General features: G+C 37.6%; 1 protein-coding gene across 5 annotated transcripts in view; it reads left to right on the forward strand.

Moving 5' to 3' along the window:
* The window catches only part of CPNE4 (copine 4), a 325,458-nt gene that overhangs the window by 271,047 nt on the left and 37,608 nt on the right, over positions 1-16,803 (forward strand). For all 5 annotated transcript variants that reach the window (XM_043540815.1, XM_007064303.4, XM_037890311.2 and 2 more), the window contains 2 exons: positions 2,482-2,541; positions 9,006-9,139. In XM_043540815.1, coding sequence (XP_043396750.1) covers positions 2,482-2,541; positions 9,006-9,139 — 194 coding nt within the window. The remainder of the gene's footprint in view (positions 1-2,481; positions 2,542-9,005; positions 9,140-16,803) is intronic.

Here is a 16,803-nt window from a genome sequence, read left to right on the forward strand (position 1 = left end):
CATTACATTTCGATTAAAAAACTAGAATGAAATAAAATTAATATGGCACACATTAGCTAGATTAAAATCTGTCTAGCTGATAGGTCTCAAAATGTAATTTTAAATCAGGAGTCATTGTTGAGTGGGTGTGTTTCTAGTGGGATTCCGTAGGAATCTGTTCTTGGCCCTTCACTATTTAACATTTGTATCGATAACTTGGAAGAAAACATAAAATCATTGCTGATAAAGTTTGTAGATGACACATAAATTGGGGGAGTGGTAAATAATGAAGAGGACAGGTCTCTTAACACAGAGCGATCTGGGTTGCTTGGTAAACTTAGTGCAAACAAACAATATGAATTTCAGTACATGTATATGTATAATGTATTCTACATGTATTCATCTGGGAACAAAGAATGAAGGCTGTATTGAGGACTGGGGTCTCTATCCTGAAAAGCAGTGACCCTGAAAAGATTTGAGAGTCATGGTGGATAATCAGCTGAACATGAGCTCCCAGTATAGGTGCTGGAACTTAGGGTGCTGCCACCCCCCCTGGTTTAAAGTGGTTTCCATCAAATACAAGGTTTACAGTTTGGTTCAGTGGTTATCAGCGCCCCCACTATTCAAATAGTTTAAGCACCCCTGGCTCCCAGGGTGATGCTGTGGCCAAAAAGACTAATGCGATCCTTGGTTACATAAACGGGAATCTTGAGTAGGAGTAATTATTTTACTTCTGTATTTGGCACTGGTGATACTGGTGTCCACAATTCAAGAAGGATGTTGAAAAATTGGAGAGGATTCAGAGAAGAGCTACAAGAATCATTAAAGGATTAGAAAACCTGCTGAATAAGTGATAGACTCAAGGAGCTCAATTTATTCAGCTTAACAAAGAGAAGGTTAAGGAGTGACTTAATTACAGTCTATAAGTACCTACACAGGGAACAAATATTTAATAATAGGTTCTTCAGTCTAGTGCACAAGGTATATCACTATCTAGTGGCTGTAAATTGAAGCTAGACAAATTCAGACAGGAAAGAAGGAATAAATTCTTAACGGTGAGATGAATTAACCACTGGAAAAATTTACCAAGGGCAGAGTTGCATTCTACATCACAGACAATTTTTAAGATCAGAATTGAATATTTTTCTAAAGGATCTACTCTTGAAATTATTTTGGGGAAGTGCTCTGTCCTGTGTTATACAGGGGGGTCAGACCAGATGGTCACAAATGGTCCCTTCTGGTCTTGGAATCAATGAATGTCTGTCAGACCAGCCCCCGTGCCTCACCCCCGCCCCCGTCCAAATGATCTTAAGAGTGAAGTAACTCAGACACTTACAACTTCCTATACACTAACAAGTCACTGAGATCTTCTGCTAAGGCTATCTTTGAAGAAAATATTTTAGGATTAATTGTCGTTTGTTACCATTATTCTTCATAACTGAAAGTTTCTCTTTCAGCAGAGGCTGACAGATAATGTTCTGTTTCAGAGAATTCTGTGAAAAACTACCCTCTTTCAACATTTTCTTAACCTTCAGTGTCCTGCATAGTGACACTATTGGGCGGGGGGAGGGAATAAAAAAACAATTAGACACTAAAATCCTCTGGGATTAGACACTAAAATGTTGTAAAGATAAACATGTGACTATTACACGGTGTTACTGTCAAGCAGAGTGAAGGTTGTTTGGATGCCCTAAATATCCATACCTTAACGTAGTGGGATTTCTTTTAAGTTTACCTTTACCTCTGAATTCCCTGGTCTCTGATGTTTCTTCTGGGGATAATTAAAACATTCCTGTAATGTGTTGTACCCTAAATTGCTCTCCGTGTTAACTCCACCTTAACATAGTTTTTGTCTGAGAACTTTAAGGTAAGTTTGCTGATTGGGGGGACTTTAGAATGTATTTCAGTGTACTTAACAATGTCTTTGTCAAATAATCCATAAAACCAAGGATTTGGGGTAATAAAGGAGTAATAGAAATGGAGCCCCTCAAAAAAGGAAAAATAGCTCAGCCTTGTAGAGGAACTAGTGTGCAAACAATCAACATTCCCCAATTTCTCCTTCCTGTTGTTTTATAATACCAGTAAGCAATCAAATATGCCATACATTGCCATTATGCATCCGTACATCGAAGTTCACCGGGATGACCATCTCTGTGAGATGTTTCCCTTCCCATTCTTTCAAAGTCATGTCTCTGAATTCAGAAAAAATGCCTGCTCCTCTCTCTTAAATCAGTGGGAAAATCCCCAGTGACTTCAGGCAGAGGAATGCTGTTCTCTTCTCTCCTTGATGTGCATAAATAATTTCGGTGGTTTCAGAATGGTTTGTGTTGCTTTCTCATCTTTCTTTTTTCCTCTCTTAACTTAGCTTTAAGTCTCTCCCTCTCTGATTTCTCCCACGCCATCCCAGTCCATGTTTTATTTTTCCTTAAACAAGCTGTCTCAAAGTCTGGATCCTTTAGCAATACACAGTTCATCTGAATGTCTTTGCTTTCTTATTTCCAGATCCACAAGATGCATTCTTTCTTAGATTACATCATGGGTGGATGCCAAATACAGTTTACAGTAAGTGTTTTCTGACTGTAATTTCCTTGACCGTAATGAAAGGAACTCCTTTTAAACACCAAATTCATCACTTTCACAGGAAAAAGTGATCTGATTTGCCATTTTGTAAATGTATTGATAAATTGCTAAACTCTTCTTGTAAAATATTTTGTGACTATAAAATAAACTGGGATCACAGTATGATTTTCAAACACGTAACATTTTCATTTGGCATGTTACAGCAATACCACTCAGACCACAGCAACTAAAGTCCATAGTATATATAGGGCCAGATCCTCAGTTGGTGTAAATCAGTATAGTTCCAGTGACATCAATTGTTCTATGCTGTTGTATGAGAGCTGAAGATTTGGCCTAGAGTCTGTGTCAATAGCTGTGTGTGGGGGTCATCACTGAGAATGTCATATGATCATTCTTGTCCTGCCCAAGCTTAAGTCAGTTCCGATTCAGTATGACCTCTCTGCCAAATTTCTGCTTGAAATGCTCTTGGGACTCCTTTCTTTCAGTGAAATGGTTGGAAGAATATTTAAACATGAGCAAACATCATAATGTTCCCTAATCTGATTCTTAGAAATGGCTTCCACACACCAAATAAAATAAATAAATAATCAGCCTGGCATGGAAAATGTCAGCCCAGGTGGCTAAAGTTTGGTGAAGTTATAAGGAACTGAAAATAGGGTCTTATAATGGGAAGTTTGGGGTAGTATTAAGTATAAATGGCTCTACCAGCTTCGCCTGTAATGCATAAATATATGAGGCCATAAATGCTAGCTCTGCTGAGGTTGCTCTGGTACTGGAAAAAAAAAAGTCAAAATGAAAAACAATCCCTCAGCCAGGGGTGAAAGTAACAGAAAAGACTTACCTGTATGGGGCTGGGCCTTGGGCAGAAGAGGTGGGGCTGGGGATCAGCTTCCCCCAGCCAACCCATCCACGCTGCCTGGCCCGTACCGGCCTACTTTCACCCCTGCTCTTGGCCAAATATTACATATCCACCTACACTCAACCACATCTAATTCTTGGACCTTTCAGTCCTTCCACTTCCAACCCACTATCCTAGTCCCCAGGTACTATTTGTCTAAGCATCCAGTACAATGACTGTCATAATTTTTGCTACAGCACCATTTTTAAAAGGGACGCAAACTTGCCCCAATTTGTTCATGTGACATTTTTTTCACCCACTGTCACTTTTGTGCACAAATCATTTAATTTTCTCACACCAAACATGTCATTTTTTTCACTGTGCAAATCATGCACGTGCAAATGGATTCATCGTGTGTACATTCTATCATTTTCACTCTCAAGTGCACAGAAACTGTACACTGGTAAAGGGGCACATCCTAAGACTATGTCATGCCATTTTGTTTTGGAATTCATGCGAGTGATTTATTGTAATCAGTGCAAAAACACATGCCTTTTTTAATGATCCAGCAGCTTGCAGTTAAGATGTGCAGAGATGTTTGACTCTGCATTAATTACATAGGCTCATATGCTCACACTTGTCAAAGATGGCTTGTTGGAACACTATAGATCTATGAAATCCATAATCCTGCAATCAGAAAGAGGACCGTGTTTCCTGAATTCTTGTACACCATTATGGAATGTTAATGTCAACATAGAAATGAGTTCCGATAAACCACAGTGATATATTGCCCTCCTCTTTGCTAAGACAGAAGCAAAGTTCACAAACTCGTAGTAAGTCATCCAACCCTCTTTGTGTTTTAGGATTAATTATGTTTCTGTTGTGTTCATGCAGTGTACAGATAGTACAATGCAGCTGTGATCTGAAAGGGCATTTGATGGGGGGAGGGAAGCTAAGATGCTAAGCATAGGTTTGGAAACAAAAAGCTATCGTATAGTGTTCCTGCTAATTTAAAGCACTAATGAGAGCTTTTGTAACATCATGCTGTGTGCTCTTGGGATACTTTGTTCATCCATTGTGGTTACATTGTTCATGGTTAGAACAAACATCTTAGAAAACCAAGAGTAAACTTTTTTTGTTGTGTTTTTTGTAATGATTTGTTGAGAAACTTTCTTCTAGGGAATTTTATGCTCAATCGCGCAGATTCCACATGGTTACTTCTGTGAGGCTTTTATTGCAGAAGTCTGTATTAGTGATCTGACAGAGTTCCCTGCTAGGTGTGAGAAAACAGTCAGAAGAAGTTGGCAAAGTTAATGGGTTTACAGTCAAAAGACATTCTCTTCCCTTTAGGAAGTATGTCAGAAAGGATGTGAAACACTCATTTTAAGAGCTGCAACTGAAAGAGCATACAGGACCGCTTCTGGGTCAAACAGGTCAAGACAATAGGACAAGCTGATAATTTGCTGACTGAGCTGGTAGAAGGCTAAGCAGGAAATTATCCTCGCATTAAAAAACACTTTTACACAGATTATGGAAATCTTCCTAAGAGTGTATAATCTTTTTGCTGTGGGATACCCACATTGAACAGTGGGAGGTGATGGACATGCCAACACCTGGGATATTTAAAGATACACTGGACCAAACATGTTGTAGGGAAAAAATCCTGCTTTGGCAGGGGGTTTAGACTAGCAAATTCCATCCCTAATTTCTGTGATTCTTTCATTTAGAATCAGAAAGCTTCCCCACATGTATGCAGTCTTGGTCCTAACACGCAAGACTGAGTGCCTTAAATTGTCAGACAGGAACATTAAGAAACTAGAGCTGCTACATGCTGCTGTTTTGGAACCATTGCAGATATCATTTCAGCTTTCCGTAGAAATCCTCCTCTCAGCAAGAAGCAGGGTCAAAACTGAGCCTTGGCAACACAATGCATCAGCATTTGAGTGGCATTGTTGTTTCTTGTGGAAGGTTATTAGTAGCGCCAGAAAAGAGAACTCATCTCTCATTTCCCCTGTGTCCCAAGAGGTGCATTTTTTAAAGCTTAAAAGCTTTTAAAGACCTTACTGTATTCAGAGAAAACAGCTGATGTTATGCTTTGCACATTTGTGGATGGAGCTGTAGTTGTAGTTGATGATGGAAGACCGAGAGTGTATTCCTCTTCTACCCAGAATACAGTGTACGGAGCATGTGTCTCTTTTGCTGATACCTGCTGAGAAGATTGTACCATGCAGCAAAATCACAAGTTTAATAAAAGCATCATAATAGGAAATGAGGGTATTCACGGTCTGTAAATACACAAGCATTAAGTGAATCTGTACTACAAGGACAATTTCCAGTCAAGAAACGCATTTCAATCTGGTTCCTGCCTGCACGCCCCCCAAAACACTGCCGACAACAGGCCTGCCTTGCACACTCAGCCTGCTGCTCATTCTGACATCCTGCAATCACTTCTGGTTAAAAAGCACCACATGACCCTGGCAAACAGTCATTGCAAGAAGAAGGATTTGTCCAATTCCTTCTGGTGCATGTCACTCCAACCTCATTAAGAGTCTCTTTTGGGGTTATCAGGGAAAAGGCCAACATCTATTGCATCTTTAGAGCACCTGTCCTTTCTTATTCTGGTACAGGAGAAAATGTTTGTGCAGGGACTGGAACAGCAATCATTTTTTTTGTAATCTATGCAAAATCTTTAAGTTAATTTTATTTCAGCGAAAATATAAGTGTTTTACTAAATAACCATATGCATACATAGGCCAAGATTTTCAAAAGCAGATGCCTTGTCATCTTTGAAAATCAGCTGCTGGGAGCTTTCAGGTGCTTCACATTTTTGAAAATCAGACCACTGATTTAGGTGCCTAACTATGAATCAGACTCCTGTTTTTAGACACATGCTTTTGAAAATATTGGCCCAGAGGCCTTGATCTAGCATATTTTGCAAGGAACGCAAGGTTGTTGGGATTCATACAAATGTGAGCAGAGTCCGTGTATGGACACTGGTAAGATTAAGCGAAAGGCGTAGTCTCTACTTCCTTCCAAGGTATAACAAGCCCTGGTTTTCAGTGGAGAATGGTTTTGGGTGGAGAATCTAGAGCTGGTTGGGAATTTTCTGTCAAAAAGTTCCAACATTTCTAAATATAATTTTTTTAAACTTTCTGTTCTGTGAAAACAAGACCATAAATTCATGTCCTGGTTTGTAAGGGCTCTTCTTCCTTCCCCACGCCATACCTGTTTTCACTTTTTTTTTCAATGGGCCTGACCTTAAGTTGGCATAAACCAGGATAGCTCCATTGACTTCAATGGAAGTATGCCAGTTTACACTAGTTGAGAATCTGGCTCAGTGTGTACAGTGCGAACAGCTGCTCAAAATGTTCTGAGCGTGTCTCCTGCTATTATTCTTGTTGTGCTTATCAATGGTTGTCAACAGCCCAATCTCCAATAGCTGTGGCACTGAAGATTTTAATAGGATCATTATTCAAAGGTGTGACTAGCTGGCAGCTTGAATCTTGATGATATAGGTGCAAAATGTTATACATGTAAGGTAAAAAGTGGTGGATTTTCTCTTTGTTAACTTAGTTCTCAAGGGGAAACCTGTGGGGAAAATATCAGGACAAACAAAATCTCTGGCAGGACAGCTGCATAGGTTTATATAGGGAAGTGGGACTGAAAGATAATCCTATTTCCCACCTAAATTATATTCATTTCTCCTAATAGATGTGTTAGTCATAGAGGTGACTGCAGTTGGTCAAGGCAGCAGAGATGTTCCCAGGCTGATCAAACAAAGCACTGATTGGTAGCATGACAAAACATATGTTCTTCCAGTCAGATATCAAGGGGCCAGTTCTTAAAGATTTAAAGAGGAGGAGATATCGAACATGAAACAGAATCTGCAAACAACATTCTAGATCACAGAGTGGAAACTGAGCATCAGTGGTGTGAGGATTAAAAGTTCTGATTGGCTCTCACAACTTTTAATGACAAAGACTGAGATTTTCAAAGCTGTAGATTTGTATGCCCCAAAGCCATTAAAATTAATGAGAACTGGGCATCTAAAGCTCTTGTCATCTTTGAAAATCTCTGCCAAAATTTCTACAAGTTAAAAATTCCTATATTAAAAATCAAGACAGAGGCCAACATTTTCAAAACTAGGAGCCTAAAGTTAGTCCCTTGACTTGTGCTACGAAATCACTTAGGCCCTTTGAAAATCCACCCTTAGACACAGAATGTGATAGAGCTCTTCAGGGGAGCTACATGTTGCTAAAGGGAAATATCATCTAGTGGTCTGAGCATAGGACTGGAAGCCAGGACTTTCTGGGTTCTAGTTCCAAGTATGACACAACTCCCTTTGTCACGTTGGGCAAGTCGCTTAAAGGTGAATTGCAAAGCGAAACTGAGTTAAGTGCAGACTTCTCTGCTGAATACCACCGCTTACCATGTTTTGTGGGATAAGGGAAGCAGAAAATACCTCTAACTATAGGGTTGTTAAAAAATGTTATTTCCCTCTGTGAAATCCTTTCGTTCCTATTGGTTCACTGAAAAGATCCCAGAATGCAACATTGCAAATGTCAGAAATGTCATTCCAGCTCATGCTGTCTATGATTGTGATGTCACAGAATGATTCATTTGGAATGTCATTAGCATCCAGGAAGTACAAAGAGAATTTCAAAAAGGAAAAACAGAATTTTTAAAAGGTTAATTAAAACTTAATTCAGTGCTGGATGCCTCCCGCAACCCACAGTGAGCGCATTCAGCATAAAAATCTGTGCTTAACTTGATTTTTGTTTTTGCCTTGGAACCAACCATTAAGCTTTCTGCCATCAGCAAAATGGAGAGGGTTAATTAAGTTAATGATTATGAAATGCTTTGAAGATGAAAATCACTGTACAAGGGCTAGTTAGACTTTTTATTATTATAATAATAGCAATAAGCAGTAACAAAGAAATGAAGAAAGGAATTTGACCCGGTTTGGAATATTTTTGTTTTGGGATTTTGACTCTATACAGATTTTATACTAGAGACAGATTTATAGACTGGGAATCACCTGACTAGAAAGAATTTAATTAAACTCAGAGAACTTAGAGCTAATTAATTAGATAGGTTTATATTAGAATATCATTCCCAAAATGGAATAATTATGTAATTCATTGTTTTTCCACTTATATAATTTCAGACATATATCATAACATTATCATTTACTTTAGATATACTTATAGATATAATAATAGTTTTGATTTGGTTGAATTTATTTTATAACTTCCTTTGAAGGGTTAGCCAGAAAACAAGCATTCTAATACAGGAAAGAACAGTATTATACTTATATATACAACCTCAACAGATGCATTACAGGCATGTACCCCACATATCGTTTCTTAGCTAGAAAAATTAATTGTGATATAGGACGTTCAGTCTAATGATGCTCTTTATGCTGACTTCTACACTGCTTGTGACAGTGCTACAAAAGGAATGTTATTGCAGAATTGATTAATTGGTTTCATTTTTGTTTTAAAACGGTGGTATCCAGCCCCTGCATATGATAAAGAAATGTGGCAGATCTTGTGATACCTATGCACTGTAACATCTACACAGAGCAACTGTTTCTTTTCTTTTCCAGGTAGCTATCGATTTCACAGCATCAAATGGAGATCCCAGGAACAGCTGCTCTCTGCACTACATCCATCCGTATCAGCCTAATGAGTATTTGAAGGCATTGGTTGCTGTTGGGGAGATTTGCCAAGACTATGACAGGTAAATAACCATGTTTGCTAATAGAATTGTCTCTAGAAGGTGTTTTAACAGTATGGAACCGAAGACTTAATGCTGCTGGCTGCAATAATTTAATGTTAGTCACGTAGAGGAAGCCTTATGGGTAAAAAAAGTTTCAATCTACAAATACATCGACACACTTTCATTCATTTTAAACCAGTGTTTCTGTATATTTAACAGAGAGCATCTGTCTCTAACATATATCATTGGTGTGTACAGGAAATGTCTTCCCGGTCTGCTTCTACATGCTGAATTACATATTTGGGAGCGTGGTAGTCCTTTTTACACCTGCATGACTGTTTTATATATGCAACGTAGGTACCTTTCCTGATATGCTTGTGAATGTGTATCTGACTACTTGACCCTCTGAGAAAGTTGTGCACCCCTGTTGATTTCAAATAGCTCTCCTGCCTCTGTCAAATAGATTGGCCATTAGTAATCTAAATTACCCCCCAAAAAAACCCTTCAAGTATTCTTGTGTGTTTGTGTGTGTCTGTGTGTGTGGGGCTGCATAAAGTGATTTTACACAACGAATCTTTCCAAAAGCAACTGTTCCATTGGAAAAATTTTGACAAGCTCTAGAAAGGATTTTTTCTTTGTACCTTCTTGTATTTCATTCAGCATGCTGTGAGCACTTTATAAATTACAATAATAATTTTCTAAAGAAGAAAATATTATATTTTAAAGAGTAAAAAACCAGCCCGCTCACAGAATAATCTTCATATTCCAACATAAGCTCTTTATGACAGGTGTAGACTGTGTTGAACTGCAGCCTTTGAATTATTTCTCCCTTAATGTCTTTGAACTATTCCTTCAGAAGGGGACTGTGAGCATCTTCATTATTAAATTTCATGTGCAAAAATATGCAAAAAACACCGCAAAACCCTCAAATTTAGGTGAAAAGCCGAGAGAGAGAGAGAGATTGGACAGGGGGAAGAAAGTGAAGGACAGAAAGGAACAGATATGGGAAGGAAGACAGAGCAGTATCTCATGTGTATCAGGCTGGAGTCCTTGCAGGTACAGAAAGGTCAGATGGTGTGTTGGTGTGCTGAGGTCTGGGTGTCATGATAGTATGATGATCCTCATGGCTTACAAGCAAAGTACAGGGTCTCTACAGAGAGTCAGAGGCCTGTCTGCCTTTCCTCCTGGAATCTCCCAGGAATCCATTCTCCATTTGATTCCCAACCAAGTCTTTTTTTAAAGATCCCAAAAGCGGGAGATAGTTGGAATAGTGCATTGGATCCTCTTATTATTTTATCCACCATTACGCCTACTTTCCAACATACTAATTTTGGTCCATTAATTTCCAGTCTCGGGCTCCTCTGGTGTAACAGACATGATTTCACCACAGTCCTTCGGCTGTTTCAGTAAACCTTTTTAATTGAACTAGTCCAGTCTGTCTGTCTTTGCTGACTTTTATAAACAATTTTATGTAACAGGCTGAGTTGAATTTTTGTTACTTTGGTCAAGTTAGAGTATAGGCCTTCGGCCTAACAGATCTCAGGTGTTGTGAAATGAAACAGAAAATGTTCACTGAAACCACTGAGTTTTGCATAGTTCTGGTCATTTGTACCTTTCCCTTCTTGTATTCAAATAGCACAAGTGACTCAGTATTCACTGAAGTGCTTCTTGTGCCTAATACTTAACAAAAAATCCTTTTTTGGGTGTGTAAAGACCTTGGCAAGGTATGGATATTATTTACAACACCTTCATTATTAGAAAAACTATAATAACTTTCCACGATATGCTATGCATATGCTATGCATCCGATGAAGTGAGCTGTAGCTCACGAAAGCTCATGCTCAAATAAACTGGTTAGTCTCTAAGGTGCCACAAGTACTCCTTTTCTTTTTACGAATACAGACTAACACGGCTGTTACTCTGAAACCTGACATTAAATATTATCAATCAAGCTATCAGGTGAAACAAGTCTACAGCTCCATGGAGGAAATGTTGCTTTAAGATAAACTGTTAGTGAAAATGACCCATTAGAAAGTTAAAGATGGGTATACAAAAGCAATAAAATACAACTATATTTTCACTTGAAAATTTTCAAAGGCCTTTCTTCCCTGGGAGAACTATTGTTATAATCGAGTCATGTTAAAATTGGCCAAGTCCATTAATTATTTTTTCCTAACGTGTCTGGCCAGTGAGACAAATGAAATAGAGAGACTTCATTCTCTGGCTATGGAAGTGCTTAATGCATTAAAAAAAAAATCAGTCATCTGTGGTTATGGTCACAAAAGTGACTGTTCAAAACAAAAAAAGAAACAAACACATTGTGGCGTTCCATGCTTGTTCTCCCTCAATGATTTCAGAATCCAATTTCCTAGGTTTACAGGTCAAAACAAGCACTTTCTAACTAGCAGTATTGCAAGCCCTTTTAAGATTCTGAAAGTCAAGCTCTATTCTGCTTCCTAGATCACCACCAAACATAGATATTCTGGGAATAACGTAACTGATATCACGAGGCAGATCAAATTCCAACTTCCACTTTGTGTCGCTATAACAGGTTTTTTTTATCTAACACTAGTAAAAACTTGAACCAAGATTGTCAACAGTGACAAATGATTTTGGCTGCCTCAATCTTAGAAGTCCGCAACTTGAGAAATCTTAAGGGGATCTATGTTTCAGAAGGTGGATACTGAACATTTTTGGAAATCAGGCCCCTTTAAGGTGCCTCAAGTTGGGCACCCAAATATTGAGAGGCAAAATGACTCATCACTTTGAAAGTCTTAGCTTTGCTCTGGGGCCATATACAGGTAAAACCCTAGCTCAAAAAAACAAACAAACAGAAAGCTCACTATATCCTGTCTGTGGCAGCTGGCCCTCAATCACTTTGCATCTCCTTGGACCATGCTGCTGCTCTCTATTCATAATGGGAAACATCTCCTTGATACCGAACATATATAACCAGTGCTTAGATGCCGCTGTGATGAGCACCAAATAGGAACCTAGATAGATGGATTAGATATACTCATATGAATACATATTTGCAAAACAGTTCCCAACATCTTTTTCTGCAAATATATTTGTGAACAAAGTGAATCAGTGTTTGTAATAGAGCGGGTCTGGAAAATTTTCAACTAAATGTTTTTTCATCAAAAATTGCCAATTTGTCAAAACTGAAATTCTCTGTGGGAAAATGTTGGTGTTGATGAATTTCCTGACTTGAAAAAATGTTGAAAAAAGGGTTTGAAATTGAAATTTGAATTTGAAATTGTCAAAAATGTCCTGTTTTGATGTTTTTGAAACAAAGTTTCCTTTTTTTTTTTTTTTTTTGGTTCAAGAAAACCTTTTGTTTCAAGGTTTTAGTTAATTTATACTAAAAAAAAGATTAAAAGGAAAAAAGTCAAAATTTGAATGAAACATTTCATAAACGTCAAATAAGTGTTTTGATACAATGTTGTGATACTTTTTTCAATTTGTCAGTCAGGAAAATTTTCAAGATTTTTTACTTTTTGTCCCAATTTGGAAATTTGTCCCAATTTGGACAGCGAACATTTTTTATACCTTGAAAAGTCTCGTGGAATGGGAAAACCATTTCCCATCAGCCATATGTAGTGAATGATTCAAACAGATACTCTTCCTCAGGATTGGCCCAGCTCTGTTGTGCTTTTGTTATATTAACAACTCTAGCTAGCATGTCTGGTTAACACATAACAGTGCAATAATATAACAGATGTATCCCTCATGGTGTTTTAGAGCTTCTCTCTTTGAAGGTCATAGCATAAGTCAGAGCAATACAGTATATCTCCAGAAGCATATAGTATATTAAAATGTCTGGCCTGAGAGCCTCAATGATTTGTTTTCCCAAAGACAGTGTTGGAAAATGACCAAACAACCATGAGTGTCACTTCATCATTACACAAAGATGATTGTCTCTGTAAGGGGAAGATGTATATTGGAATCTGATTAAAAAGAGCCTGTTCATACAGTCTTAAATAAAGCTACGTTGTTTAAAATTCTGCTCTATCTACAGAGCTCAATTATGAAAAATTTTGTAAATGATTCCACATTAGTATAGTTTTTTTTAATTATAGCAAGTGTGGAACAAAAGAAGTGGATTGGATTTGAAATCTGGCCCTGTGTTTGAAATGTTGAAATTTGTATTTTGCTGCTTATAAATTGCATTTCTAATCTCTTGCCCCCCTTAATCAAATTCTCTATTTTAAATTAAATATTTATTTTTGATTCTCTTCCCTGATTCAACAAAATATGTGAGCTCATGCATAAACCCCAGGTACATCAATCAGACGGAAACACATACCTAAGTGCTTTGCTAAATAGGGATGGAGTTAAGCATATGCTTAAAGTTAAGCATATGCTTAACGGCTTTGCTGAACTGGAACCTTTATTCTTAGTAGTGGATACAACATACAATATCAGACTAGTCAATATGGTCCTAGATTCTTTTTTATGACTGATTTTTACACAAAATTTTACATTTATACCCACTTTCAGGCCCCGCTACACTGCCAGAGGAATATGAAGGGGCCTTAGTGTAAAGGAGAATCAGATTCCATATAATCAAATTAACATTTATAACTTTAAAAAGATGAAGCGTAAATGTATTTACAATTTTTAAAAAATATTTGTCAGATCACAAAATCATGGGATATCTCATTCTGACTATGCTTCTACCATTCTGTAGTGTTCTCACTCCCATAGTTTCGTAAAGTATTTCATAGTACACAGTATCCACTTTACTCATTCTAAAAGTTTGAAATTTCAAAAGTTGATACAAAATTATTTTTAGTTTATATTTCTCTGCTTGTTCACCTTCAGAGATAATCTTCTATTTTTACACTGCAAGTCGCCCTTGAAACATATGGAAGCAGGATTATATCTGTCCTCAGATACCAACATCGTGTTTTCATTTATGCAAATAACCTCCTTAATTCTAAATCCCCATATTGTCCCTGAATACTAAAGTACCAAATTGTAAAATACAGGTGTCCAGCCACCTCCCTAATGGCTACTAATGAGCAAAGAGTAAATAATTCCAGCTAAGTGCAGGAATAATGTATGCTTAGAGCAGTGCAAAATGTTTAGAGTGAAAATCCAAAACCCCTTTACAAATCCAATATCTTGGCCAACTTTAATAAAAGATTTGAAAACCCTTTAGGGTTTGATGGTGCTCCCAATGCAATTGTGGTGAGTTTTGATATTAGCTTCTCATACTTGCAGAACATTGTTGGTGCTCAGTATATAATAATTCTTATTGATTATGTACTGTTATTAATTGAAAATAATAATCATTATTGCCTCAATATTTTATGCCTGGCTGACTCAAACTCAACTATTCTGATGGAATACACTAAAAATGAAACTTCTCAGATCTAGAACCAGCCCACCCCTTTTCTCCAAGGGCACCTTGCCTTTTGTCATAGATGCAACCTTAACACAAGTTAAGCAAGTTCCATTGGCGTTCCATTCATGAAGCTAAGCACGTGCTTAAGTGCTCTGCCTTCAGGAGGGAAATAAAGTTTTTAGGCTTAGTTCATAAGATCTAGTTTTTAATCAGAACCTATTCCCATCCCAATATCTTAAAATCAACAGATAGAGCTCATTCTATAGCTATTTTGTACCTGCACTGAGGATGAAGAAATACAATGAATACCTTTGCTGTAGTCATCTGAAGAATATACGTTAAAAGAATTATGTCAGAGACAAGGAGGAGAGCAGAAGTTGGCTTTGGTTGTAATGTTAATATAATACTAATTAATTAAATCTGTGGCCAAAGGGTGTTTCTTTTAATTAGTAAGTTTTCACTGTATGCAACACTTACTTTTTCATAAATTCACTACTTAAAGCCATGTTAAAAAATTAATCTACCCATGCAGCTCAATAAATAAAAATATTGTTAATTATTGAACATATCTGTTTATCACTTTAATTACAGAGGCAGCCTTTCTGGAGTTAGTAAGCAGAAAAGATCATCAAACTATCTAAATAAGGTTAGAAACCATTGGGGAAAAGAATATTTTCATACTTCTTGAAGCATGTATTACACCACTTACATCCCAGGAAAGTGAACAAAGAAGTATAAAAACAATACTCTTACACTCCCCAGTTAAACAAAATCCTTAGCACATGCTTAGAGTTAAGCATTTGGCTTTAATTGGACTTAAGCATCTGCGGAAGGGCTATGGTAAGTCAGGGTCAGAAGCGGAATTGGGACAGATGGTATTTTTAAATAGTCATTGGATTATATACTAGGTACTATATTAAATCATCCTTGGACTAGATCCTCAGGACCTTGGCCATCACATACTGTGCATGCACACTCATGCACATATTTGGAGTGGTCACCATTACAAAGCCTTTATTGGCTACCATCATGACAGTGTATCTCTGTAATTAGAACAGGAAATCTCTATGATAATTGTGTGGTCAAAATTGGTAAAGACTGACTTTGTAATGGTTTCTCTGATACATATTCAACTCCGCTCCTGCCCATGTCTCTGCTCTCATTTCTTACTGCTCTCAGCTTCACCCCTGTTCAATGTTGGTCTCCTTGAAATTCCTCCTCAGATTCACTTCTTCTTCAAAATTCACAAATGCTAGCTCATGTCAACAAAATATACTGCTTTCTCCATGGACAAAACAATAGAAGTGTTGCTCTAAGAGAGAAACTGCCTCTGGGGTCTCCAATTTGGTCTGTGTTATCTATCTAGTCAGCCTATTCTCCTCAGGGCTAGAACTTTGTCTTGTGCGATTCTTAGCTCTCTGTCAGCATTAACGAGTAAATAATAGTAGATGTAATTTGTCTAGTGGTGATTCCCTCCAAAGAAAGTGACCTGAAGAGCAGATCTTTATAACTCACAAATGCAGTAGAAAATAGTGTACCACAGATAGCCCGATACATCTACTGTGGAAACTAGGTAATTTCATAAATCTTTATGAGTGGTGGTTCTTTTTGGCATTTTGGCTAAGAATAAGTGTGGCACCAGCTTTGTGTCTGCTGCATCTTCCACCAGCATGGGATAAACATAATGATCTAGTAGATCATCCCCATGTTCCTATTTACAACTTATATGGAGCTTTCAGACTAGTGAATTTCTTCCCTGCATCTTTCAAGTATATAACTAGTTATTTATATTATAATCTGCCCTGTAGCTCCCCTCAGTTACACTAACATTTAGCTGAGCTGCATATTTGTCCTGGTTGGAAACCCATCAGTTCACAGAGGAAAACAATTTTCCAGTACTTCTCATGCAAGTTTAATCACTTACTGTAACAAGAGTGGACACCTTTTGTCAAAGAATAGCATAACAGAAAGACGTGGGGCCAAATTGCCTGCTTAGTCACATCTTTATCACCTCTTTGGAGTCAGTGGGATTACACAGGTATAACTGAAAGTGGTGGTTGTCCCTTTAAAGCTTAGATTTGCCAAAGGAAGATGCAGTATTCCATCCCACAGACCTCTGAGTAGTAGTCTGTGTTTTGTTCACATGGACACAGCTGTTATTGATTGCTGGCTTTTGTTTGACTGAAATGATGAAGCCAGGGAAAATGTCTTTACAGTGTCCTGAAATAAATATATGCCCTCAGTATCGTAAATGTGGCTGATTCAGGAGTTCTATGGTGAGAATTTGACTTCAGCAACATGCAAATACCTTGTAAAATTACCTTGATTTTGG

This window comes from Chelonia mydas, chromosome 2 (assembly GCF_015237465.2).
Source record: "Chelonia mydas isolate rCheMyd1 chromosome 2, rCheMyd1.pri.v2, whole genome shotgun sequence".
Lineage (NCBI taxonomy): Eukaryota > Metazoa > Chordata > Testudines > Cheloniidae > Chelonia > Chelonia mydas.